The 26226-nt window shown below is 46.7% G+C and overlaps 1 protein-coding gene across 11 annotated transcripts in view; it reads right to left on the bottom strand.

Moving 5' to 3' along the window:
• Window positions 1-26226, bottom strand: part of ZNF185 (zinc finger protein 185 with LIM domain) — a 139317-nt gene that overhangs the window by 36304 nt on the left and 76787 nt on the right. For 10 of the 11 annotated variants that reach the window (XM_039486982.1, XM_039486987.1, XM_039486990.1 and 7 more), the window contains 4 exons: window positions 14694-14780; window positions 7610-7654; window positions 7093-7197; window positions 13-99 (listed from right to left, as the gene is read on the bottom strand). In XM_039486982.1, coding sequence (XP_039342916.1) covers window positions 13-99; window positions 7093-7197; window positions 7610-7654; window positions 14694-14780 — 324 coding nt within the window. The remainder of the gene's footprint in view (window positions 1-12; window positions 100-7092; window positions 7198-7609; window positions 7655-14693; window positions 14781-26226) is intronic. The other variant, XM_039486989.1, reaches the window with a different exon arrangement.

Here is a 26226-nt window from a genome sequence, read left to right as displayed (position 1 = left end):
ACACCCAAGTACCTTTTATCTGTATCACCCAGGTATCCAGGGACTGTGAATCTGGCATCAGTGGGATGTGTGGGGATGTCTTTAGATTGGGGGCTGGACCTGCCAGAGGAGGAGAGTCATTAAACTGCTTCACTCGCTCATATGTGTTGTTAAAGTGTTTCAGAAAGGTCACTCAGTGGAATTACTGTTTAGACCAGTGGTTCTTAACCTGGGGTGCATACACCCCCTGGGGGTGGAGATACCCTTTCTGGGGGTTCGAGACATGCCAGATTTTTTTTAGAAGGTAAATAATCGAAAACACAAATTAAGCACAGGCACGTAAATACAGCTGTTTCATCAAACCTATGTATTTATTAACATTATACATTTTTTAATGATTACATACTGTAATATACAAACAAAAATATATCTAGGTTTAAGGGGTCTGAGAACATATTTTTTAGATTTAAGGGGTGCGAGAACATATTTTGATTTTTGATAAGGGGTGCAAGAACATATTTTGAGAACCAAATGGGTGCAGGCTGCAGTAAAGGTTAAGAACCACTGGTCTAGACTAACAAGGTTGCACTGTGTGAAACATTAGAAATGATCTGAAGAAAATAGGATGAAATTCAATAAGTACAAATGCAAAGTACTCCGTTTAGGAAGGAACAATCAGTTGCACACATACAAAATGGGAAATGACTGCCTAGGAAGGAGTACTGCAGAAAAGGATCTGGGGGTCATAACTGACCACAAGCTAAATATGAGTCAACAAAAAAAAGCTGCTGCTGCAAAAAAAAACCCCAAACATAATTCTGGGATGTATTAGCAGGAGTGTTATAAACTAGACATGAGAAGTAATTCTTCTACTCTACTCTACGTTGATTAAGCCTCAACTGTAGTATTGTGTCCATTTCTGGGCACCACATTTCAGAAAAGATGTGACAAATTGGAGAAAGTCCAGAGAAGAGCAACAAAAATGATTAAAGGGCTAGAAAACATGACCCATGAGAGAAGATTAAAAAATTGGGTTTGTCTAGTCTGGAAAAGGGAAGCCTGAGGGGGCATGATAACTGTTTTCAAGTATATAAAAGGTTGTTACAAGGAGAAAGAAGAAAAATTGTTCTTCTTAACCTCTGAAGATAGGACAAGAAGCAATGGGTTTAAATTGCAGCAAAGGAGATTTAGGTTGGTAATGAAGTAAAAATCTTAAGCGAATCCACATGTTCCATAGAATCTCTATGGATAGAAATTTCATGCTCTAATAAAAATATAACATTAGGGATCTATTATCGACCACCTGACCAGGACAATAATAGTGATGATGAAATGCTAAGAGAAATTAGAGAGGCTATCAAAATTAAGAACCCGATAATAGTGGGGGATTTCAATTATCCCCACATTGACTGGGAACATTTCACTTCAGGACGAAACGCAGAGATAAAATTTCTCGATACTTTAAATGACTGCTTCTTGGAGCAGCTGGTACGGGAACCCACAAGGGGAGAGGCAACTCTAGATTTAATCCTGAGTGGAGCACAGGAGCTGGTCCAAGAGGTAACTATAGCAGGACTGCTTGGAAATAGTGACCATAATACAATAACATTCAACATCCCTGTGGTGGGAAGAACATCTCAACAGCCCAACACTGTGGCATTTAATTTCAAAAGGGGGAACTATGCAAAAATGAGGGGGTTAGTTAAACAGAAGTTAAAAGGTACAGTGACTAAAGTGAAATCCCTGCAAGCTGCATGGGCGCTTTTTAAAGACACCATAATAGAGGCCCAACTTCAATGTATACCCCAAATTAAGAAACACAGTAAAAGATCTAAAAAAGAGCCACCGTAGCTTAACAACCATGTAAAAGAAGCAGTGAGAGAGAAAAAGACTTCCTTTAAAAAGTGGAAGTCAAATCCTAGTGAGGCAAATAGAAAGGAGCATAAACACTGCCAAATTAGGTGCAAGAGTATAATAAGAAAAGCCAAAGAGGAGTTTGAAGGACAGCTAGCCAAAAACTCCAAAGGTAATAACAAAATGTTTTTTAAGTATAGAATCATAGAATCATAGAATTCAAGATCAGAAGGGACCATTATGATCATCTAGTCTGACCTCCTGCAAGATGCAGGCCACATAAGCCGATCCACCCACTCCTTAAGCAAGCGACCCCTGCCCCATGCTTCGGAGGAAGGCGAAAAACCTCCAGGGCCACTGCCAATCTACCCTGGAGGAAAATTCCTTCCCAACCCCAAATATGGCGGTCAGCTGAACCCCGAGCATGCGGGCAAGACTCTCCAGCCATACCCTCTGGAAAAAGGCTAACAATATCCTATCATTGACCCATTGTACTAATTACCAGTGTGGCACTTAATTGACCTATTGACTAAGCCCGTTATCCTATCATACCATCTCCTCCATAAACTTATCTAGCTTAATCTTAAAGTCATGGAGGTCCTTCGCCCCCACTGTTTCCTTCGGAAGGCTGTTCCAGAATTGCACTCCTCTGATGGTTAGAAACCTTCGTCTAATTTCAAGCCTAAATTTCCTGACTGACAATTTATATCCGTTTGTCCTCATGTCCACATTAGCACTGAGCTGAAATAATTCCTCTCCTTCCCTGGTATTTATCCCTCTGATATATTTAAAGAGTGCAATCATATCTCCTCTTATCCTTCTTTTGGTTAAGGAAAACAAACCGAGCTCCTCAAGTCTCCTTTCATACGACAGGCTTTCCATTCCTCGGATCATTCTAGTGGCCCTTCTTTGTACCCGTTCCAGTTTGAATTCATCCTTCTTAAACATGGGAGACCAAAACTGCACACAATACTCCAAATGAGGTCTTACCAACGCCTTATATAACGGGACTAGCACCTCCTTATCAGTACATCAGAAGCAGGAAGCCTGCTAAATAACCAGTGGGGCCCCTTGATGATCGAGATACAAAAGGAGCGCTTAAAGATGATAAAGTCATTGCGGAGAAACTAAATGGATTCTTTGCTTCAGTCTTCACAGCTGAGGATGTTAGGGAGATTCCCAAACCTGAGCTGGCTTTTGTAGGTGACAAATCTGAGGAATTGTCACAGATTAAAGTGTCACAAGAGGAGGTTTTGGAATTAATTGATAAACTCAACATTAACAAGTCACCGGGATCAGATGGCACTCACCCAAGAGTTCTGAAAGAACTCAAATGTGAAGTTGCGGAACTATTAACTAAGATTTGTAACCTGTCCTTTAAATCAGCTTCGGTACCCAATGACTGGAAGTTAGCTAATGTAACGACAATATTTTAAAAGGGGTCTAGAGGTGATCCAAGCAATTACAGACCGGTAAGTCTAATGTCAGTACCGGGCAAATTAGTCGAAACAATAGTTAAGAATAAAACTGTCACATAGAAAAACATAAACTGTTGAGTAATAGTCAACATGGTTTCTGTAAAGGGAAATCGTGTATTACTAATCTATGAGAGTTCTTTGAAGGGGTCAACAAACATGTGGACAAGGGGGATCCGGTGGACATAGTATACTTAGATTTCCAGAAAGCTTTTGACAAGGTCCCTCACCAAAGGCTGTTACGTAAATTAAGCTGTCATGGGATAAAAGGGAAAGTCCTTTCATGGACTGAGAACTGGTTAAAGGACAGGGAACAAAGGGTAGGAATTAATGGTAAATTCTCAGAATGGAGAGGGGTAACTAGTGGTGTTCCCCAAGGGTCAGTCCTAGGACCAATCCTATTCAATTTATTCATAAATGATCTGGAGAAAGGGGTAAACAGTGAGGTGGCAAAGTTTGCAGATGATACTAAACTGCTCAAGATAGTTAAGACCAAAGCAGACTGTGAAGAACTTAAAAAAGATCTCACAAAACTAAGTGATTGGGCAACAAAATGGCAAATGAAATTTAATGTGGATAAATGTAAAGTAATGCACATTGGAAAAAATAACCCCAACTATACATACATTATGATGGGGGCTAATTTAGCTACAACGAGTCAGGAAAAAGATCTTGGAGTCATCGTGGACAGTTCTCTGAAGATGTCCACGCAGTGTGCAGAGGCGGTCAAAAAAGCAAACAGGATGTTAGGAATCATTAAAAAGGTGATAGAGAATAAGACTGAGAATATATTATTGCCCTTATATAAATCCATGGTACGGCCACATCTCGAATACTGTGTACAGATGTGGTCTCCTCACCTCAAAAAAGTTATTCTAGCACTAGAAAAGGTTCAAAAAAGGACAACTAAAATGATTAGGGGTTGGAGAAGGTCCCATATGAGGAAAGATTAACGAGGCTAGGACTCTTCAGCTTGGAAAAGAGGAGACTAAGGGGGGATATGATAGAGGTATATAAAATCATGAGTGATGTGGAGAAAGTGAATAAGGAAAAGTTATTTACTTATTCCCATAATACAAGAACTAGGGGTCACCAAATGAAATTAATAGGCAGCAGGTTTAAAACAAATAAAAGGAAGTTCTTCTTCACGCAGTGCACAGTCAACTTGTGGAACTCCTTACCTGAGGAGGTTGTGAAGGCTAGGACTATAACAGTGTTTAAAAGAGAACTGGATAAATTCATGGTGGTTAAGTCCATAAGTGGCTATTGGCCAGGATGAGTGGGGAGTGGTGTCCCTAGCCTCTGTTTGTCAGAGGGTGGAGATGGATGGCAGGAGAGAGATCACTTGATCATTGCCTGTTAGGTTCACTCCCTCTGGGGCACCTGGCAATAGCCGCTGTCAGTAGACAGATACTGGGCTGGATGGACCTTTGGTCTGACCCAGTACGGCCGTTCTTATGTTCTTATGACATTAGGAAAAACTTCCTAACTGTCAGGGTGATTAAGCACTGGAATAAATTGCCAAGGGAGGTTGTAGAATCTCCATCACTGGAGATTTTTAAGAGCAAGTTAGACAAACACCTGTCAGGGATGGTCTAGATCAGGGGTCCGCAACCTTTCAGAAGTGCTGTGCCGAGTCTTCATTTATTCACTCTAATTTAAAGGTTTCGTGTGCCGGTCATACATTTTAACGTTTTTATAAGGTCTCTTTCTATAAGTCTATATTATATAACTACACTATTGTTGTATGTAAAGTAAACAAGGTTTTCAAAATGTTTAAGAAGCATCATTTAAAATTAAATTAAAATGCTGATCTTACGCTGCCAGCCTGCTCAGCTCGCTGCCAGCCTGGGGTTCTGTTCACCTAGGCCGGCAGCAGGCTGAGCAGGGCCTGCGGCCGGGACCCCAGACCTGGGTGGGGAGGTTTCAGGGGTCAGGGCAGAGGGCTGGGGTGTGGGGGGGTTCAGGGATGAGGGCTGGGGTGTGTGTGGGGTGTAGGGCAGAAGCCTGTGGGGGGGGTCAAGGGTCAGGGCAGAGGCTGGGGGTGTGTGGGGGGTGCAGGGCAGAAGGCTGAGTGTGTGGGGGGGGTCAGGGCAGAGGGATGGGGCTGTGGGGATGCAGAGCAGAGGGCTGGGGTGTGTGGGGGTTCAAGGGTCAGGGCAGAGGGCTGGTGGGTATGGGGGCTGCAGGGCAGAAAGCTGAGTATGTGGGAGGGGGTCAGGGCAGAAGGCTGGGTGTGTGAGGGGGTTCAAGGGTCAGGGCAGAGGGCTGGGTGGTATGGAGGCTGCAGGGCAGAATGCTGAGTGTGGGGGGGGTAAGGGCACAGGGCTGGGAGGGGTGGGGGGTTTAGGACAGAAAACACTGTGGGGGGGATCAGGGCAGAGGGCTGGGAGGGGTGGGGGGTGTAGGACAGAAGACAGTGTGGGGGGGATCAGGGCAGAGGGCTGGGGTGCTCGGCCCATAGGGGTGCTCCCAGCCCCCTGCCCTGAGCGGCTCAGGGCAAGGGGCTGGAAGAGAGATGCCTGTTCCACCCCCTTCCCCAAGGCTCCACCTCTACCTCTCTCTGTCCCCTCTAGGGAACTGCCTGCACGCTGTTGCTCTTCCCCCCTCCCCCTCGCTAGGGCCATCAGCTGATTGGTGCAGGGACGGAGAGGGGGCGGGGCAGGAAAGCACCACTCTGGGGGAAGAAGCGGGGGAGAGGGAAGCTTGGTTGCCGCAGAACCAAGCTTCTGCCTCCTGCCCCCGCAGGGGAGAGCGGTGGATGGGGGGGGCTGAGTGGGGCTGGGGGCCAGGACTGTGGCAGGCAGCTGCGTGCCGCTCAAAATCGGCTTGCGTGCCATGTTTGGCACGCGTGCCGCAGGTTGCCGACCCCTGGTCTAGATAATACTGAGCCATGAGTGGAGGGGACTGGATTAGATGACCTCTTGAGGTCCCTTCCAGTCCTATGATTCTATGAAACTAGCAAGTAAGTGATGTGGAAAGCTGTGTTCCTTTCAGAAAAACATTCTCACTACCTCTTACCAAGAAATACAGACTTCTAGAGAACAAATGCAGTTACTCAGTCTCAGCTAGTGCAGCAATCCCCGATAAAGCATAGCAGAAGTTTCTTGCAGGAATCTTAGCTAAACCCAGGATTGCTATCAGCAACTCCATGGCTTCTGACTGCCTGTGGTTGGGTTTTTGCCAGCCCCCACATTGGGTTCACCATCCAACTCACAAAAAGGATAGAATAGTGTCACAAGATCATACCTCTCAACTTCCCAGTCCCTTTGGTGGGATCAAGTGTGAGACCAATATCCAAAACTAGGCACCCAAGTAAAAGAGACGCTGAGGGTCTTCAGCATCCATAGCTGCAACTCAACTATCACTTTCCTGATTCCACATGGCTGATGTCAAGTTTGAAAGTGAACAAACTTCAACACTTGTGTAGAATGAGACTCTAGATACCCAGGGAAATCACAAAAGTGAAGTGGACACAGCACAACTGTAGTTACCGCTACTAGCTTGGTTGATTCTGCAACAGAAAGCTTGATGAGCGATGAATCAACAAGACTAATAACCATGTGACTGCAGTTAAGCTGTGCCCGCTTCATGTCCTATACCTTTGGCTCAGGATGTGGATTGTGTTTCCTGGTCTTCTATGTACAAGATATCCCATTCTCATTCTCCTCTGCCCCACAGCCCTCTAGGTCACCCTGTCCCCTTTGGAAAGCTGATGCTAGTTTATCCCAATATTATCAGATCTCTACTTACACCACTGTGAATGCCATCTCTAGGCTCTTACCTTGTAAGGTCAGAATTTGTGTCATCCAGGTATTCAGTAACCCTGTACCGGTGGCGCGTCTCAGATGGGGGGTCCGCTGTATTGTCCATATAATATGAGTTGGACCTGCAAGGGAGAGAGACTCATGACACCTTGTAAGAGCAGTTTGATGAATGGAGTTAATGTCTGAAGTAACAAAATCATATGATGTGAAACTTTCCTTTTGGAAAAGGACTTACTGACCCACCAGCATACTATACAACATGACAGCCTACTGGTCAAAGTGTGCAGACTGGAATCTGGGAGACACATGCCAACATGGGAAAGAAGCTGAAGGACCTCAATGCACTTTTAATTGATGGGTTGTTTCTCTTCCCCAGGGACAATACATGCATCACCTCCCTCATAATTCTGCAGGAGTGCAGTCCCCTTGGCATGCCCTTTGTTAGGATGCTTTGGGGGAAGAAAAAGATCCCTCTATCCCAACGACAAGACAAAAACAGCAGCATGTGATGCTGTTAACAGACTCTGCTCTTACTTTATTGGGTCAAATTCATTGTCAACCTCTAGGGAATCAGGATACCTAGAAGAAAGGAAAGAAATCACCATTAGAAAGCATATCCATCATGCAGAGCACGGTAATTTGCATAGCATTACCCATTTCCTGAATATTTGTATCCAGCATTTATAAAAACCAAAAGGGCTCTCCTGAATCTTCCCAATGTCCAACAGGGAGACTGGGCTTCTTGGGAAGCCTCAGCAGCCAACAGTTTTTGGCAACAGTGAAAAGGCATCATCCTCTGGGGATAAGCCTCAGCATATTTCTTACTGGGAAACTCTCCATTGTTTTGGGAAAATAAATGCAAACTTCCCCACTTCCTGCTTTGTGTATCAGATGCAAGGAAGGTGGGGCCAGCCCTGAACATCAGGGTGAGTGACTGTCGGGTTACATCATCCCTATGCTGCCTTGGTGGAAAGTTACAGCAGCAGGACAACAAGAATAGAGGAGTTAGATAAAGTTGTTATGAGAAAGTAGGAAACTGCCAGAGCGAGGCAAATGCCAGGTGGCCTAACTGGGATCAGATAAGTTGCATGGGAAATGGGAAACCAGTAAGCAAAGGGCCATGCATGTGAAAAGTGTGTGTATCAGACAAAGAACCAATCAGCAGCAATGTAATGTTGGTGTGTCTGACGTTTGCTAATATGGAGAAGCCTATATAATATGATGCATTGTAAATAATAGATGATTCAGCTTGCAATCATATTGGTTGTTGTGCTTTATCCGGCTCGCATGCAACGCAACAAATGGTGACCCCGACGTGATTCGTATCGACTGAAAGTGTCGGTGGCCTGACCCAGGCAGAGAAGCCCTGAGCCCAGAGGCGAATGGCCAGGAGCCTGAGCCCAGAGGCGGGGAGTGCTTATCCGACGTGACTCGTATCGAGTGATGATAGTGTCGGGAGCCTGAGCCCAGAGGCGAACGGCCAGGAGCCTGAGCCCAGAGGCAGGAAGAAAAGGAGGCGCACCTGAGCTCAGTGTCGAGCGGTTAGGAGCCGCAGGGCGTCCGAAAAGGAGGCGCACCTGAGCTCAGTGTCGAGCGGCTAGGAGCCGCAGGGCGTCCGAAAAGGAGGCGCACCTGAGTTCAGTGTTGAGAGCGGCTATAAGCCGCGGAGGAGAAGGGCGGCTATAAGCCGCGGTGGAGAAGGGCAGAGCAGCTAACGTGAGTACCGCTGTATCAGCTGAAGAAAAGATAACACAGAAGCTTTATTTGCACATTATGAACCGACAGGGGGAAAAGATTTCCCCTGCTGCACTGATTTACTTATTAAGAAGAGAGGGGGAGTTGGGGAGGCTCCTCCTGACCGGCCTTCGGGCACAGGACGAGGAGGTGCTCCGCTGGAAGCGAGCCCTGGACGGGAAGACGTTGGAGTGCATGGCGCAGGCAGAGGCTCGTGAGGAGGTGCTCCGCTGGAAGCGAGCCCTGGACGGGAAAGTTTTGGAGTGCATGGCACAGGCAGAGGCTCGTGAGCAGGCAGAGGCACGTGAGGAGGTGCTCCGCTGCAAGCGAGCCCTGGACGGGAAAACTTTGGAGTGCATGGCGCAGGCAGAGGCTCGTACGGGGACAGTGCCGGGAATACCGTTATGCTTCTCCGGTATGAGCAGCAACAGCTGGGTGTTCTGACACAGGATTTACAGTTTAAAAGAAGCCAAGCAGGGACAGAAAAGGACAAGGTAACGTGCTGGCTAATCTCTCCCTCGTTCGCTGCAGCCCCCACGTCCTGATTATTTCCCCCGTAGAAGCTGAACCACGACGGTGGTGGAAAAGAAGAAAAAACACTCACGTTGTTGATATTGCCAAAGACCAGAAATTCCTGACTAAAAAGACATTGAGAACTGACCCTGGTGAAGAAATAAAGAATTGTACACTGGCAGGAAGAAATTTGGGACTCCTGCTGAGAAATGTGATGTTAATTGGATTTTGGGACTTATTCTACAGGCTGCGCCCTGTGTTTTGGATAAAATTTTTAGCATATATTGCCCTCCCTAATTGGATTGTAATGATATTACCCCCCCCCCCATTACTAACCCCGGTTTTTTAGATTTTAATTGTTTTTTGTTTTTAAAGTTTGAGAAAACTCAGCCAAAAGGTTTGTTGAGTATTCTCAAGGGGGGGGGGGGAGTTTATGGTGTTATTAGGCATAAATTTAGGTAATTTGGGAGAATGGCTTTGAATTTATGTGATCCAAAGTACTTTTATGTAAAGTGCTTTTGTTAGCCTTATTAGATTTTGTTAATTTTGTGTTATGTGCTGATTATTGGTTGTTGTAGATTGCTTGATACTAGATGTAGTCTATATAATAATAGATAGGTTGAAAGCAGATGTTGTAATTAAAGTTATGCATGAAAATGTAGCCCCCACGGTGGGAAAGTATAGATAATTGCTTGCAGTAGAGATTAGAAGGGTGGGGGCTAGTTAAGAAGTACACCCTCCTAGCTAAATTGATAGTGAAATAAGTTGGTGTTCATGTAAGGAACGGTTTAGGAAGAGGAAAAAAGGATCGGGCCCAGGCGGCGGGCAACAGACAACAAGCTTGGAAAACTGGTTGATAACCTTGAGGGTGTAGTTGATAGAAAAGGTAATTAACTATAAGCAGAGTAAAAAGTTAACTCTGTGATTGCTAGAGGGAACAGCAGTTGAATTTTGTAAAATGCTAAAAGAAAAGTTTTTGGTGTTTTTAAATGTTTGTAAATAAATTTAGGTAAAGATATTAGTTTGTAATTGTTTGGCTATGAATAATTTTGCTGTATTAGCTGAAGAATGTATATAGTGCTATGTAATTGTAATTGTATTAGGCTTAAGGGCATATAAGTGGTGGTGTTTTTTTTTTTATTTAGTGTTTAATAGCAGAAGTTAATAGTAAGAATCCTTAAACTGTGGATAGCTTTGAATTTAGAAGTAAGCCAGGATGCAATTGTATTATTGTAAATGATTTAATTGACGAAGTGATTTTCCTGTTTTGTACGCCCTTTGCAATGAAGTTTGAAGAGGTTTATTGGATGTTTTTCTTTTTTTTTAAGAAAAGAGGGGGAGATGTCGGGTTACATCATCCCTATGCTGCCTTGGTGGAAAGTTACAGCAGCAGGACAACAAGAATAGAGGAGTTAGATAAAGTTGTTATGAGAAAGTAGGGAACTGCCAGAGCGAGGCAAATGCCAGGTGGCCTAACTGGGATCAGATAAGTTGCATGGGAAATGGGAAACCAGTAAGCAAAGGGCCATGCATGTGAAAAGTGTGTGTATCAGACAAAGAACCAATCAGCAGCAATGTAATGTTGGTGTGTCTGACGTTTGCTAATATGGAGAAGCCTATATAATATGATGCATTGTAAATAATAGATGATTCAGCTTGCAATCATATTGGTTGTTGTGCTTTATCCGGCCCGCATGCAACGCAACAAGTGACAGAGGATGGTAGTATGGAATGCATATGGAGATTCAGACAAAGCCATTTTCACAGGACCAGCCCATAACATTTTGGCACCTGAGGCAGTGAGCTCAAATGATGCCCTCTCGCTTTGGCCACAACTTTGAAAGGTCTCAATTCTACCTTCTTCCTGTTCTACTCCTCTCCTGATACTGCTCTGCTACCTACCCCAATAAAGGAGAACTAACAACTTAAAATGCCTTGTTCAAAAAATTTAAGTAACACTTAACTTTCAAACACCTGAACAGCAAATCTAACTTTTCTTGTCTGCATAGTAAGCACTGGCATTTTTATTTGTTTGAATAATCAAAGTGGTGCTTTCCATGCCTTCTTGGTTGCAAAGATTTGAACTGCTTCCTGAAAGTCCACAGTCTGGGCCAGGTCATGCTCTACTGAGATGCTTGCAAGGCTGACCAGCCTCTCCTGTGTCATTGTGGAGTGTAGATGTGTTTTTATTAACTTCAGCTTGGAGAAGCTGCGTTCTCCACTGGCAACTGTTACCGGAAGTGTTAGAAGTATGCGCAGAGCAACAAAAGCATCTGGAAAGAGGGTGGTCATCTTATTTGTGCACATATATTCCAGAACAGCCTTTGGAGTTGATCCTGCTGAAATGTATCTTGAAAGGGCTTTCAGTTCATCACCTAAATCACTCGCATCAATATCACGCATGTCATCATGTGTCAGTACTGTCTCAAGTGCCCTGCACTGCTGGTGTAGGTCTTCTTCAGGTATAGTGAGGAGTTTTGGAATATCATACAACATCCCAAATATACTGCTGTGTTCTTTGAGCTGCATGAAAGGTTCTTCAACTGACTGTATTGCACAATCTAGCACCTGGTTAAAGAATTCAACTTTGAATTGTTGTTTGGAGTCTCTTATGGGATTATCCCGTGCCTTGTAATCAAAATGTCTTTTTCGTCAGTGACTCTTGTATTCTTGAATGGGTGGGAAAATAGCTTCAGTGTGAAGTTCCTCTGCCAACTTCTGTGCACTCTTCAGAATGTATTGAAATCCCTCATCTGACTGGTAAGACTGTAGGTATGACTTTGCTTTGTCCAGTTGTTCCATTGCTCCAGATATATCAAGGTCAACACCTTGGAGTCTCTTGCTTACAACATTTATTTCAAACAGTATGTCATGCCACAACACTAAGCCACACAGAAATGTGAAGTTATGTATGTTTCTGGTGATTCCATTTCCCTCTGCCACTGTTCTCCCATGAACAATTCCTATCCTAGCATTATCCTCCATAATGGCAACTATGGCATCATCTATCTTCCCAATTTGGTGTTTGATAGGCTTTATCGCCTCCACTCGACTTTCCCATCATGTGGCACTCAGTGGTTTCAGTGTCAGAGAGGATGTTCCCAGATGTTGCTTCAAAATTTGCCATCGATGAGCGGATGCAGAGAAAAATACATAGATGCTTTGAATTACATTAAAAAATTCAGCAGCCTCACTAGAAGCTGATGCTGCATCACTGACCATCAAGTTCAATGAATGAGAACTGCATGGGACAAAAAAAGCTCAAAGGTTTAACTCTCGGATCCGTGTATGCACTCCTCTGTTCTTTCCTCTCATGTTGGCACCATTATCGTGGCCCTGACCTCTCATGTCAGCTATCGCAGTTCCCATATCTTCCAGCTTTTTAAGAAGCACATTTGTCATACCAAGTCCTGTAGTATCATCAATGTCAATAAATTCTAAAAAATGCTCTCTGACAGTCTCCATTGCAGGGACATTTTCACTAGGTTCTATAGTTACAAAACGCACCATCAAAGTCATTTGTTCCATATGGCTGATGTCAGGTGTGCAGTCCAGAATAACAGAGTGGTAGCTTGCTGACTTCAGATCTGCCACAATCTTCTGTTTGACTTTTGTTGCCAGTAACTGTATGATCTCACTTTGAATTGTTTTTCCAAGGTAGTGGTGTGTTTACATTTCTTGAGTGGTGACTCTTCTTAGATGCTCCTGGAGTACAGCATCAAACTCAGACATAACCTCCACAATTTTAAGGAAGTTTCCATTGTTTGGCACATACAGTTGATCCGAAGTGCCACACAGTGCTAGGTTTTGGGTAGCAAGCATTCGCACAATGACAATAAGCCTTTTCAGAACATTTTGCCAGTAAAGAGACTCTGATGCAATCTTCTCTTGATGCTGATCATCTATGGTGGCCTTTAACCTTAGTTTCATCTCAAGCTCTTTCCACCTATGGAATGCTTTCTGGTGATTTGCTGCGTTCTCGTGGCATGCCAGATTTCTAGCCAGATTCTTCCAGTTCTTTGTTCCTGTAGAACCCAATGTGGCTGGAACATTAGACTGGAAGACTTTGCAACAAAAACAGTATGCAGCATTCTGGGTTTTTGAGTACATAAGCCATGGCCTCTCCACTTTGTCACCATTGGGGATTTCAAACCAGTAATGTGTTGGATGGAAACTTCTATTTTCATTGTCTTTGGGGAACATGAAGTTTTTCACTTGCTGTGGCCCATGCAGTAGAAGGAAGTACCTCAAGCTACTGCTCAAGTGGATCCACAGTCCTGGATCATCTAGACTTAAGGAACAAAACTCAGCAGCAGCAGCTGTTTCTCGCACCTCCACCACACTCTTCTCTGATCTACACTTTTCTTCAGGAATGTGCCTGGTTACATCCAGTTGAGATGGAGATATGGATGCTTCAGTAGCTGCCAGGTCACCTGCACTCTGATTAACTGGAAGATCAGGCATCTCCACACCACTCACATCCTCACTGGGGCCAGAAGGCTCACTGTGAACATTTGTGTCAATGTATCTCAGTTGAGCTCCTTCCTGCTTAGATAGAAAAGCTTCCTTTCTTTTTCTGAATGCTGCTTTCACTTGTGACTGCTATTCTGTCCCAGTTATAGTGGCTCCCAACACTCAGTTGAAGGGGACAAATAAGCAGGGCCTGATTGAGGGAAGATATCAGTGTATTAAGGGCCTAACTGGCTCCTACTACTTCAGTTGACTGCCTGTTCTCCTCAAGTGGGTTCAGGGAAGCAGCAGGAAACAGGAAGGTAATAATTGGAGATATACCAATATCCTAGAACTGGAAGGGACCTTGAAAGGTCATTGAATCCAGCCCCCTGCCTTCACTAGCAGGACCAATTTTTTTTTTTTTGCCCTAGATCCCTAAATGGCCCCCTCAAGGATTGAACTCACAACCCTGGGGTTAGCAGGCCACTGCTCAAACCACTGAGCTATCCCTCCTGCTTGAGAAGCTGGTGTTAATCAGTCCAGGCTCCTGGGGTGCTAGAGAGGTACATAAGAGGTTCCTCCTCCTCTCTCTCCCTGCAGTTCCTCCTGATTTCTGTTATTCCCTCTCACCTTTTCTCCTGCCTGCCTGTTATGTCTCTTGTGCCCTCCTTCCTCCAGCACAGCACTCCACCATCTCTGTGCATCTCGAGCAGAAATAATACATATGCATCAGCAGCAGACACAATTTTCTACACTCTGGGTCCTAGTGGTGCCCCCACACAGTCTGGCACCTGAGGCAGCTGCCTCAGTTCACCTCACGGTAAGGCCAGCCCTGCATTTTCAGGTACATTGGGACAGTCTGCAGCCCCTACTTCAATCCCACTCACACATGCCCAGAGTGAGCAAGAATGACCCTTACCCCTTACTGCTTGTTTCCAGGGAGATGACCGTGAGGGGAACTTCAGATTTTTGGTCCAACAATGTATTCTGTTTTCTTGTTTCATGGCTGTAGGGATAAATGAATAAAATAAAGCACAGGGCTTTGATTTCCTACATCACATACCCTCTCTTGGTAATGGTTTCTTCTACACTGGTGCCTAGTGACATTAATACTTGCCCATGTTCTACATCAGGGGTTCTTTGTATGGTTCTAGGTACTGTAGCACCTGAATGCCTCTTAGACATTAATGGACATGTCTTCACAATGGTCCTGTATGGCAGGTTCATTATGCCTTTTTTACCGATGGAGAACTGAGCTACAGGTAAAGTAAGTGACTTGCCCAGTGTCACTCAGGGAGTCAGTGGCAGAACTGGGACTAGAACCCAGATCTCTTGAGTTGCAGCACAGGAAGCCGTTCTTATCAGTTTAATATCTGATATGTCCTTAACATTAAATGCCTCTGAGAAAAATTATTAGCACAAAAATCAAGTTCAAAGGTGCCCACCCCTTTGGAAATTCACTTAGCTAGTATCACTTATAAAAACACTAGAGTGAGCTCCAGACCCAAAGGCTGCAGTGACACAATGAAAACTACAGAGGGTTTGGAGTCATTGTGTCGAAGGCTGCTTTGCACAAGGGAAAATACTCTACACATTGATTACTAATTAAAAGGAGGCTAGATGTCCGGCAATGCTACCTCTCCTCAGAAGAAATGGGGTCACAGTTATTCACATGCACTTCCTCCTTCTAACTATGGAAATAAGATACACACAGAGTGAAAAGGGTTCAGTCTTTCTTCTTTTGTTCCCCAAATTCCTTTCCTATCTTCAGACAAACCTGCTGTGGGGAACATGGGAAGACTAGTCAAAGGAAACTTTTTAACCAGCTCTTCTGAGCACAGAGCATTTGGTTTATTTTAACAGGTGCTGACTTTGTTTGTTTGAAAAGTGTGAATTGGGAGTGCTTTGTTCCAGATGGACCTTGAGTGGTTGATTAGAGGGAAGGTTTTGAGCTGGGGCAACTGCTTCGAGCCAGCAGCCTTATAAAAAAGCAGTCAGTTGCGAACGGAGTGAGCTGCAAACAGAGGAAGTTTGCCGGGGGGAGTTCCCACAGAGTTTTTGCCTTTCAGGCTTCTGTGAGCAGTAAATCTGCTGAAGAGGCTCTTAGAAGAACACAATATGGATAAACAACAAAGAATCCTGTGGCACCTTATAGACTAACAGACGTTTTGCAGCATGAGCTTTCGTGGGTGAATACCCACTTCTTCGGATGCAAGAAGAAGTGGGTATTCACCTCATGCTCTGTTAGTCTATAAGGTGCCACAGGATTCTTTGTTGCTTTTACAGATCCAGACTAACACGGCTACCCCTCTGATACTTGACAATATGGATAGTGAGCGATCAGCAGTTGTGACCTGCACAGGACGTGCCATGTTTGTCTTTCTCCCAGAGGATAGAAGCGACTTTGTCTATATGAAGTGCAAGCTGGTCTCCATATTGGAAGAAAAGGTTAAAGGACTAGAGACGCAAGTATCAACCCTGCATTGCATCAGAGAAAATGAAGACTTTCTGGATAGAAGTCAGCATTTGGTACTGCAGGCATAGCATGCTGAAGAATCAGAGAGGGCAGTGCAGAACAGGGAAGAAAATTGGCAGCATGTGACCTTCAGAAGAATAAAGAGGAGAACCTATGTACCCCCAATACAGATAGAGGTGAGAAACCATTTTTGGGCTCTCTGCAGAGGTACTATGGCGGAGAATGGTTTGGAGGAGTCATCTGAGGGAAGGAATCAGAAGGAGACCCCCTCGACCAGAAGGCATAGGATGTATTGTTCTAGGGATTGACATGGCCACTACTCCCAAGAGGAGGAGATGGGTGGTGGTGGTTGGGGACTCCCTCCTAAGGGGGACAGAGTTATCCATCTGCCGTCCAGGCCGGGAAACTTGAGAAGTGTGCTGCTTGCCTGGAGCTAGAATTCAGAATGTGACAGAGTGTTTGCCGAGACTGATCAAGCCCGCGGACTGCTACACCTTCCTGCTTCTCCACATGGGCACCAATGATATTGCCAAGAATGACCTTGGAACTATGTGGCTCTGGGAAGAAGAATGAAGGAGTTTGAGGCGCAGGTTGTGTTCCCGTCCTCCTCCCTGTTGAAGAAAAAGGCCCAGGTAAGGACTATCAAATTGTGGAAGTAAATGAGTGGTTGCACAGGTGGTGTCAGAGAGAAGGCTTTGGATTCTTTGACCATGGGATGTTGTTCCAAGAAGAAAGATTGCTAGGAAGAGATGGGATCCACCTAACAAAGAGAGAGAAAAGCATCTTCACAGGCAGGCTTCCTAACCTACTGAGGAGAGCTTTAAACTAGGTTCACCAGGGGATGGAGACCTAAGCCCAGAGGTAAGTGTGGAAGTGGGATACCCGTGGAGGAAACACAAGGAGGAGGATGCAACAGGGGAAGCCTCTTGATTCATACTAAGAATGTAGGGCAATTGGCTAGTTATCTTAGATGCCTGTATACGAATGCGGGAAGCCTGGGAAACAAGCACGAAGAATTGGAAGTCCTGGCACAATCAAGGAACTATGATGTGATTGGAATAATAGAGACTTGGTGGGGTAACTCACATGACTGGAGCACTATCAAGTCTGGGTATAAACTGTTCAGAGGACAGGCGGGGGATAAAAGGTGGAAGAGTTGAACTGTATGTAAGAGAGCAGTATGATTGCTTAGAGCTCCAGTATGAAACTGGAAATAAGCGTGTTGAGAGTCTTTTGAGTTAAGTGTAGAGGCAAGTGCAAAAAGGGTGATGTCATGGTGGGTGTCTGCTATAGACCACCAGACCAGAAGGATGAGGTAGATGAGGATTTCTTCAGACAACTAACAGAAGTTTCCAGATCACAGGCCCTGGTTCTCATGGGGGACTTCCAGGGCCACCCAGAGGATTCAGGGGCCTGGGGCAAAGCAATTTCAGGGGCCCCTTCCATAAAAAAAGTTGCAATACTTTATTCTCGTGGGGGCCTTTGCAGGGCCCGGAGCAAATTGCCCCACTTGCCGCCCCCCAGACCGCCCTGGGAAAAATAAACATTTAAAAACCTTCCACATCTCAGCACAAACCCAGTTTTGAGAAAACTTATTTTCAAGTCACCTTTACAAGGTATCACTGGTTCTCAGCATCAGTTAGTGCTAAAAGGCACTAAAGCTCATTAAAAGGGTTGGACAAATATTTTCCATCAAAACTTTTTTGGATCGAAAACTAGGGGTTTTTAAAAAGCAGAAAAAATCACGGACAATGTCTGCTTTCCTTCAAAATTTGTTGTGGTTTTTTTAATTGAAAAGCTGAAATTAGTCTGCCAAAACCTGAACATGGCTTGGGGTTTCAGAAGTGCGTGGCCAAATATTTGCTGCTTGCTGTGTTTGATTGTTTAAAGAAACAATTAAAAAATTCTGCTTAAAAAAATCCAAAACTTTTGAACCACCTCAGCTTGTGACCAAACGCCTGAGCCCATCCAGTCAGAGATTTTTCCAGGTTTCTGATACTCTGCTGGCTTCCTTGACTCATATCTGTCTCAATAACTTTGGGTTCATTTAGGTTAGAACATAAGAATGGCCACACTGGGTCAGACCAAAGGTCCATCCAGCCCAGTATCCTAGCTACAGACAGTGGCCAATGCCAGATGACCCAGAGGGAGTGAACCTAACAGGTAATGATCAAGTGATCTCTCTCCTGCCATCCATCTCCACCCTCTGACAAACAGAGGCTAGGGACACCATTCCTTACCCATCCTGGCTAATAGCCATTAATGGACTTAATCTCCATGAATTTATCTGTTTCCTAGAGACTGGCTCCATGGGGTCCCTCACAAACTGGAGATGGTTACTGTGGGTTTGTCTTTAGTATAGTTTATGTACATACTTCACGGACTGAGCATTTGAGCTTGTTCCAGAATCTAGGATGAGCCTATGTTATGAAAACTGAAATGCTCAAAATAGCACATGCATGTGAATGGACACAGGATGCTAAAATTAAATTAACCCAGGGGGTCTCAAACTGGGGGTCGGGACCCCTCAAAGGGTCACAAGGTTATTACTGGGGGTTGTGAGGTGTCAGCCTCCACCTCAAACCCTGCTTTGCCTCCAGCATTTATAATAGTGTTAAATATATAAAAAGTGTTTTTAATTTATAAGGTGGGGGGTCGCACTCAGAGGTTTGCTATGTGAAAGAGGTCACCAGTACAAACGTTTGAGAACCACTGAATTAACCCCTTTGGAGCCTCGGGGAATGCAGGGGGGAGGTCTCCCTTGGTAGGGTTGGGAAGGAGGTAGGTGGTGTAGGATATTGCTCTTCTCATGTGATCCCTCCCCCATGGCTCTCTTGGCTCTATCTCTGTTAATCTAAAATGGCTAATTTTAAATGAGGCTACCCTCCCCTGACATGAATCTCCCTATGGCACTGAAATTAAATGTAGACTATAATTTGGCATTTGAGAAGTGAAAGGGACTTCTAAAGCCCTAAGGGAAAAGATAACAGCTTGGCTCTTTGTGTTAAATAGCTGTCTGCAAGCCTCAAACTACTGAATGAGCTTTAGGGCAGGGAAGGCTGTGCCTCCCCAAACAGCCTGGCCCTGCCCCATCTGACCCCCACCCACTTCCTGCCCCCCGACTTCCCTCCTCAGAATCCTTGACCCATCTTGCTCCTTGTCCCCTGATCACCCCCCTGAGATCCCCCCCAACCACCACCCTTGGACCCCCCCCACGAACCTCCCCCCGCTCCCTGTCCCCTGACTGCCCCAACCCCATCCATCCCCCGCCAAGTCCTGATAGACCCCCAGAATGCCCACGATCCAACTCCCATTCCCCGTCCCCTAATCGCGCCCCCCCGAACCTCTGCCCCCTCCCTGTCCCCTGACTGTCCCCAGGACTCCCTGCCCCTTATCCAACCCCCCAGCCCCCTTACCATGCTGCTTACCTCCACCTCCCCCCTTCTCCCGGAGCCTCAGTGCGCCATGTCCACGAGTGGCCCTGGACAGCACTGCAGCAGCGTGGCTCCTGCGGGACCTGAGCTCACAGCCCCGCCTCCTTACCACGCGGCTCCAAGCGGGAGGAGCTCAGGCCCTGCCCAAGCCACACTGCTTTAGCTCTGTCCAGGGCCACGGCACGCTGAGGCGCTGGGGTATAGGGAAAGGTGGAGGTGGGTCCAGGGCGAGCCTCCAACATTCTCGTGGGGTCCCCTGCGGGGCCCGGGGCAAATTTCCCCACTCCCCCCGCCCCCGGGTGGCCCTGGGGACTTCAGTCGCTCTGACATCTGCTGGAAGACCAATATAGCAGCGCACAGACAATCCAGGAAGTTTTTGGAGAATGTTGGGGACAACTTCCTGGTGCAAGTGCTGGAGGAACCAACAAGGGGCCATGCTCCTCTTGACCTGCTGCTCACAAACAGAGAAGAATTGGTAGGGGAAGTAGAAGTGGGTGGCAACCTGGGCAGCAGTGACAATGAGATGGTTGAGTTCAGGATCCTGATAAAAGGAAGAAAGGAGAGCATCAGAACTCTGGACTTCAGAAAAGCAGACTTTGACTCCCTCAGGGAACTGATGGGCAGGATCCCCTGGGAGGCTAATATGAGGGAGCAAGGAGTCCAGGAGAGCTGGCTGCATTTTAAAGAAGCCTTACTGAGGGCGCAGGAACAAACCATCCTGATGTGCCGAAAGAATAGCAAATATGGCAGGCAACCAGATTGACTTGACTTAGATAAATCTTCAGTGAGCTTAAACACAGAAAGGAAGCTTACAAGAAGTGGAAACTTGGACAGATGACTAGGGAGGAGAACAAAAATATTGCTCGAGCATGCAGGGGTGTAATCAGGAAGGCCAAAGCACAATTGGAGTTGCAGTTAGCAAGGGATATGAAGGGTAACAAAAAGGGTTTCTACAGGTATGTTAGTGTAAGTAGAGTCTGGATGAGCTCTCCCCTGACATCTAGTGGTGAGCTGTGGAAAAAGATTCAGAAGCTGATCTGGTTTGAAAGGACACATCCACCTTGCGTAGGTGCTCAGCATGATGGGACTGCTTGCTCAAATGATCACTTGTGGCTGGTGTTGGATCCCCAGTCTCCTTGTTTTGGGGGCAGGATTGCTATCCTTGTTGTGTGAACCCAGGGCAGCAAAACTGTACCTGGCATACCCCCAATGGAGGGACTCACCCTCAACCTAACAGCACTCGCTAGGCAGGGGACATGGGTTCCAAAGCCCAATGAGATGAGAGGGGATGAGTATAGGTACATGTATTCAGGGTGGTTGGCTGTATTAAGGGTTTTAGAGGCTATTTATTTGACTCTCCTTCTCCAGGATATAATAAAAGAGCTAATTTAGACTCAATTGAGAGTTTTGTTACATGCTACAAAGCTAAAATCACTGATACCTAGGTCTAAATATTAGATCTACTTTGACACTGTGTCTCTACTGCAAGAGACTGTCCAGTGTGCACCAGCAGTAAAGTTCCCCCACTAACAGCTGAACTCACGGAGAGCTGTGTTAAGTGTATGGGGGAGGGGCTGAAGACATCTTGGTGAGCTGGCAGCTGGTGGAGAACCATGACCAGCAGGGTGGCTGGTGGAGAGGGCCCAAGCAGAGACCCCCAGAAACATGGCATTTGGCTGTTGGGGTGACAAGCGAGTGCCTGAGCAGTGCAGCATTTAAGGTGCCTCCTTACCACCTCCTGTGCCTTCCACACAGGGTGGGATATGAACTCAGTGGATGAACCTCTGAATTCTGGGGCTGCACTGGCCAAGGGCAGGAACTGTGAGTGGGGTACAGAGAAGGGATGGGCACGTTAAAGGGACTTTGGGGTTGCTGGACTTAAGACCCTGATGGGAAAAGGACACTGCCCAACTTACTTGGGGGTGGGTCTTTTGCTCATGGTTTATGTTTATGTGCTCTAGGAGCAGTGTTTTTCCAAAATAATGCTGAGTTAATTCCCTCCTTTTATTAAAAGATTTTGATACACTCATACTCTGTGCTTGTGAGAGGGGAAGTATTGCCTCTTAGAAGTGTAATTGTCCCAGGTCACTGGGTGGGGGCTTGAGCCAGTTTTGTGTTGTATTGTGGAAAAGGAACCCCTAGATACTGAACCCAGCCCTTGTTGCTGCTGGCTCCACCTGGCAGAAGGGTTACAATAGCAACAAGAAAGTGGTCAGGGAAAGTGTGGGACCCTTACTGAATGGGAGAGCCAACCTAGTGAGAGATGATATGAAAAAAGCTGAAGTACTCAATGCTTTTTTTGCCTCAGTCTTCACAGATAAGGTCAGCTCCCAGACAGCTGCACTGGGCAGCACAGGATGGGGAGGAGGTGAGCAGCCCTCAGTGGTGAAGACCAGGTGAAGGACTATTTAGATAAGCTGGACATGCACAAGTCCATGGGGACAGATGCAATGCATCTGAGGGTACTGAGGGAGTTGGCTGATGTGATTGCAGAGCCACTGGCCATTATCTCTGAAAACTTGTGGTGACTGGGGGAAGTCCAGGACAATTCAAAAAAGGTATATATAGTGCCCATCTTTGAAAAGAGAAGATGGAGAATCCAGGGAATTACAGACCGATCATCCTCACCTCAGTCCCCAGAAAAATCATGGCATAGGTCCTCGAGGAATCCATTTTGAAGCACTTGGAGGAGAGGAAAGTGACCACGAACAGTCAACATGTATTCACCAAAGTCAAGTCATGCCTGACCAAACTGATTGCCTTCTATGATGAGATAATTGACACTGTGGATATGGGGAAAGCCATGGACTTGACTTTAGCAAAGCTTTTGATATGGTCTCCCACAGAATTCTTGCCAGCAGTTTAAAAAAGTATGGATTGGATGAATGGACTATAAGATGGACAGAAAGCTGGCTAGATCATCAGGCTCAACGGGTAGTGATCAATGTCTCGATGTCTAGTTGGCAGTTGGTATCAAATGGAGTGCCCCAGGGGTCAGTCCTGGGGCCGGTTTTGTTCAACATCTTCATTAATGATCTGGCTGATGGGATGGATTGCACCCTCAGCAAGTTTGCGGATGACACTAAGCTGCAGGGAGAGAGGTAGATATGGGAGAGTCTGGACAGGGTCCAGAGTGATCTAGACAAATTGGAGGATTGGACCAAAAAAAATCTGATGAGGCTCAGCAAGGACAAGTGCAGAGTTCTGCACTTAGGACGGAAGAATCTCATGCACCGCTATAGGTTGGGGACCAACTGGCTAAGCGACAGTTCTGCAGAAAAGGACCCGGGGATTATAGTGGATGAGAAGCTAGAAATAAGTCAACAGTGTGCCCTTGTTGCCAAGAAGGCTAATGGCATATTGGGCTGCATTAGTAGGAGCGTTGCCAGCAGATCGAGGGAAGTGATTATTCCCCTCTATTCGGCACTGGTGAGGCCACATCTGGAGTACTGCATCTAGTTTTGGGGCCCCCACTACAGAAAGGAGAGAGTCCAGCGGAGAGCAACTAAAATGATTAGGGGGCTGGAGCACATGACTTATGAGGAGAGGCTGAGGGAACTGGGGTTATTTAGTCTGAAGAAAAGAAGAGTGAGGGGGGATTTGATAGGAGCCTTCAACTACCTGAAGGGGGGTTCCAAAGAGGATGGATCGAGGCTGTTCTCAGTGATGGCAAATGACAGAACTAAGGAGCAATGGTTTCAAGTTGCAGTGGCGGAGGTCTAGGGTGGATATTAGGAAAAATTATTTCACTAGGAGTATGGTGAAACACTGGCATGGGTTATCTAGGAAGGTGGTGGAATCTCCATCCTTTGAGGTTTTTAAAGCCCGGTTTGACAAAGCCCTGGCTGGGCTGATTTAGTTAGTGTTGGTCCTGCTTTGAGCAGGGAATTGGACTAGATGACCTGAGGTCTCTTCCAACCATAATATTTTATGATTCTATGACTTTGCAGCTGGTGAAAGAGCATAGGCGTGCACAGCACATTTCATTAGGGTGTGCACTCAGGGAATTTTATTTATTTATTTATTTATTTTAAAGACAAACATCATAAAGGTTGGGGTACAGGAGGGAGTGCGGGTTGTGAGAGGGGATGTGGTGTGCAGGAAGGGGCTCAGGGCAAGGGATTGGGGCAGAGGAGGGGTATGGGGTGTAGGAGGGGGCTCAGGGCAGGGGTTGGGGTGCAGGGTGCAGCAGAGGGCTCAGGGCAGGGGTTGGGGTGCGAGGTGCAGGAGGGGGCTTAGGGCAGGGGTTGGGGTACAGGAGGGTGGGGGGTTCAGGCAGGGGGCTCAGAGCAGGGAATTGGGGTGCAGGAGGGGTGCGGCGGGAGCTCAGGAGAGGGAATTGGGGTGCAGGAGGGGTGCAGGGTGCAGGTAGGGGGCTCAGGGCAGGGGGCTGGGGTTTGGGGTGCAGGTAGGGGGCTCAGGGCAGGGAGTTGGGGGGCAGGGTGCAGGAGGGGTTCGGGCTCCAGCCCGGCACCACTTACCTGCAGCGGCATGCTCCCTGCCTGCCTACCCTGGCCCCACGCCACACTGCTCACAACGTCCCTGTGCAGCCCCTGGGGGGGCACAGGGCTCCGAGTGCTACCCTTGCCACGCCTCCAGGTACCTCCCCTGCAGGGGGTGGTGCCTGGAGCGAAGCACAGAGCCCTCTGCCCCCCTGGGGCCCCAGGGACATGGTGCCATGCCAGCCGCTTCTGAGAGTGGTGCGGGGCCTGCCACACCACGGGGGGCACACCCGGCACACCCCATGCACACGCCTATGTGAAAGAGGCTGTATGGCAGTCAATGGGGGCACACCCGGCACACCCCATGCACACGCATATGTGAAAGAGGCTGTATGGCAGTCAATTTATCCACAGCACAGGAAGCCTCAGTGCAAGCTTCCATCACACACTGCATCACCAACCTGCCTCCCACCTGAGCTGGAGAGACAACCTCTAGGCACAGGAGGGAAGTGTGATGGAGTATATGTTCCCCCATCTCTGGCTGAGCAAGAAATGGGTTAATCCCCTTTGCTTTGCTGAGAGGAGGTATCTACCCCTTCAGGAGTGTTGGAGTGTTGGGGAAGGGGATGATACAGGTGTTTCTACTGGTGGTCTGGACCTGTTTGAAGGGACTTACAAGCCATTTGTCTCTTCCCCTTTGGTATTTAAAGCAAACTAGATTCATTTGAGAGTTCTGGTTCTTTCTCAGCGATTGCTAGAGCTGAGCTATGGGGGAGGGATATCTCAGTGGTTTGAGCATTGGCCTGCTAAACCCGGGGTTGTGAGCTCAATCCTTGAGGGGGCCATTTAGGGATCTGGGGCAAAAATCTTTCCGGAGATTGGTCCTGCTTTGAGCCGGGGGTTAAAGTAGATGACCGTCTGGGAAGCCTTCCAACCCTGATATTCTAAGCTGCCAGGCCTAGAGAAAGGAGGTTGCTACTCTGGTCTAGTAGGCTGCTGGGAGCTGGAGTTGGCAGCTGTTTCTCCTAAAAGTGGAAACTATACAAATGAGTAGTCTTCTGAGTGGGGATATGGGGATGGCAGAGAGAGAGGGAAAGGAAGAGGGGAAACTGCCAGGGCATGCAATGTCTTAAACACCACCTGCCCTCAGGGTGAATTCTCATGGTAACACTAGGTTAGAGGTTTGTTATAGAAGTGGATGGGTGAGATTGTATGGCCTGCATTGTGCAGGAGGTCAGACTAGATGATCATAATGGTCCCTTCTGACCTTAAAGTCTATGAGTCTAGTACAGGGGCTTCAATTTGCATCTTCCTCTCCTCTCTTTCTCCAGCACACATGAATCAGGTCAACAGTCAAACCTGATTTGAGATCCTGCTAGCTGAAATGAGCTATATAAATGAGTGCTACATCACTGATCTTATGCTGAAGGTAAGTAGGGCAGTGGTGGGCAGCTTTCATTAGAGATGTGGGGAGAACACTCACAACAGCTACTTCTGAATAGAATGTGCTCCAGGGGTAGAAGAGGCATTTAGCTACTTGCCATGCTACCTTCACGTCAGGCTGCCCCATTTTCCTGGTGTGATGAAGTGGGGATTTTCCCTTGTTATCTTGTATGTGAGTCTTAGGGTACGTCTACACTACGGGACTATTCCGAATTTGCATAAACCGGTTTTGTAAAACAGATTGTATAAAATTGAGTGCGTGCAGCCACACTAAACACATTAAATTGGTGGTGTGCGTCCACGGTCCGAGGCTAGCATCGACTTCTGGAGCGTTGCACTGTGGGTAGCTATTCCGTAGCTATCCCATAGTTCCCGCAGCCTCCCCCGCCCCTTGGAATTTCCGGGTTGAGATCCCAGTGCCTGATGGGGCAATAATCATTGTCGCGGGTGGTTCTGGGTAAATGTTGTCAGTCACTCCTTCCTCTGGGAAAGCAACGGCAGACAAGCATTTCGCGCCTTTTTTCCCTGGATTGCCCTGGCAGATGCCATAGCATGGCAATCATGGAGCCTGTTTTGCCTTTTGTGACTGTCACTGTATGTGTACTAGATGCCGCTAACAGAGGCGATTCAGCAGCGCTACACAGCAGCATGCTTTTG

The sequence above is a fragment of the Mauremys reevesii genome, linkage group 9, assembly GCF_016161935.1.
Source record: "Mauremys reevesii isolate NIE-2019 linkage group 9, ASM1616193v1, whole genome shotgun sequence".
In the NCBI taxonomy this organism is placed as follows: Eukaryota; Metazoa; Chordata; order Testudines; family Geoemydidae; genus Mauremys; species Mauremys reevesii.
The sequence above is the reverse complement of the archived record's forward strand: the minus strand, read 5'-3'. Positions and strand labels throughout refer to the sequence as shown.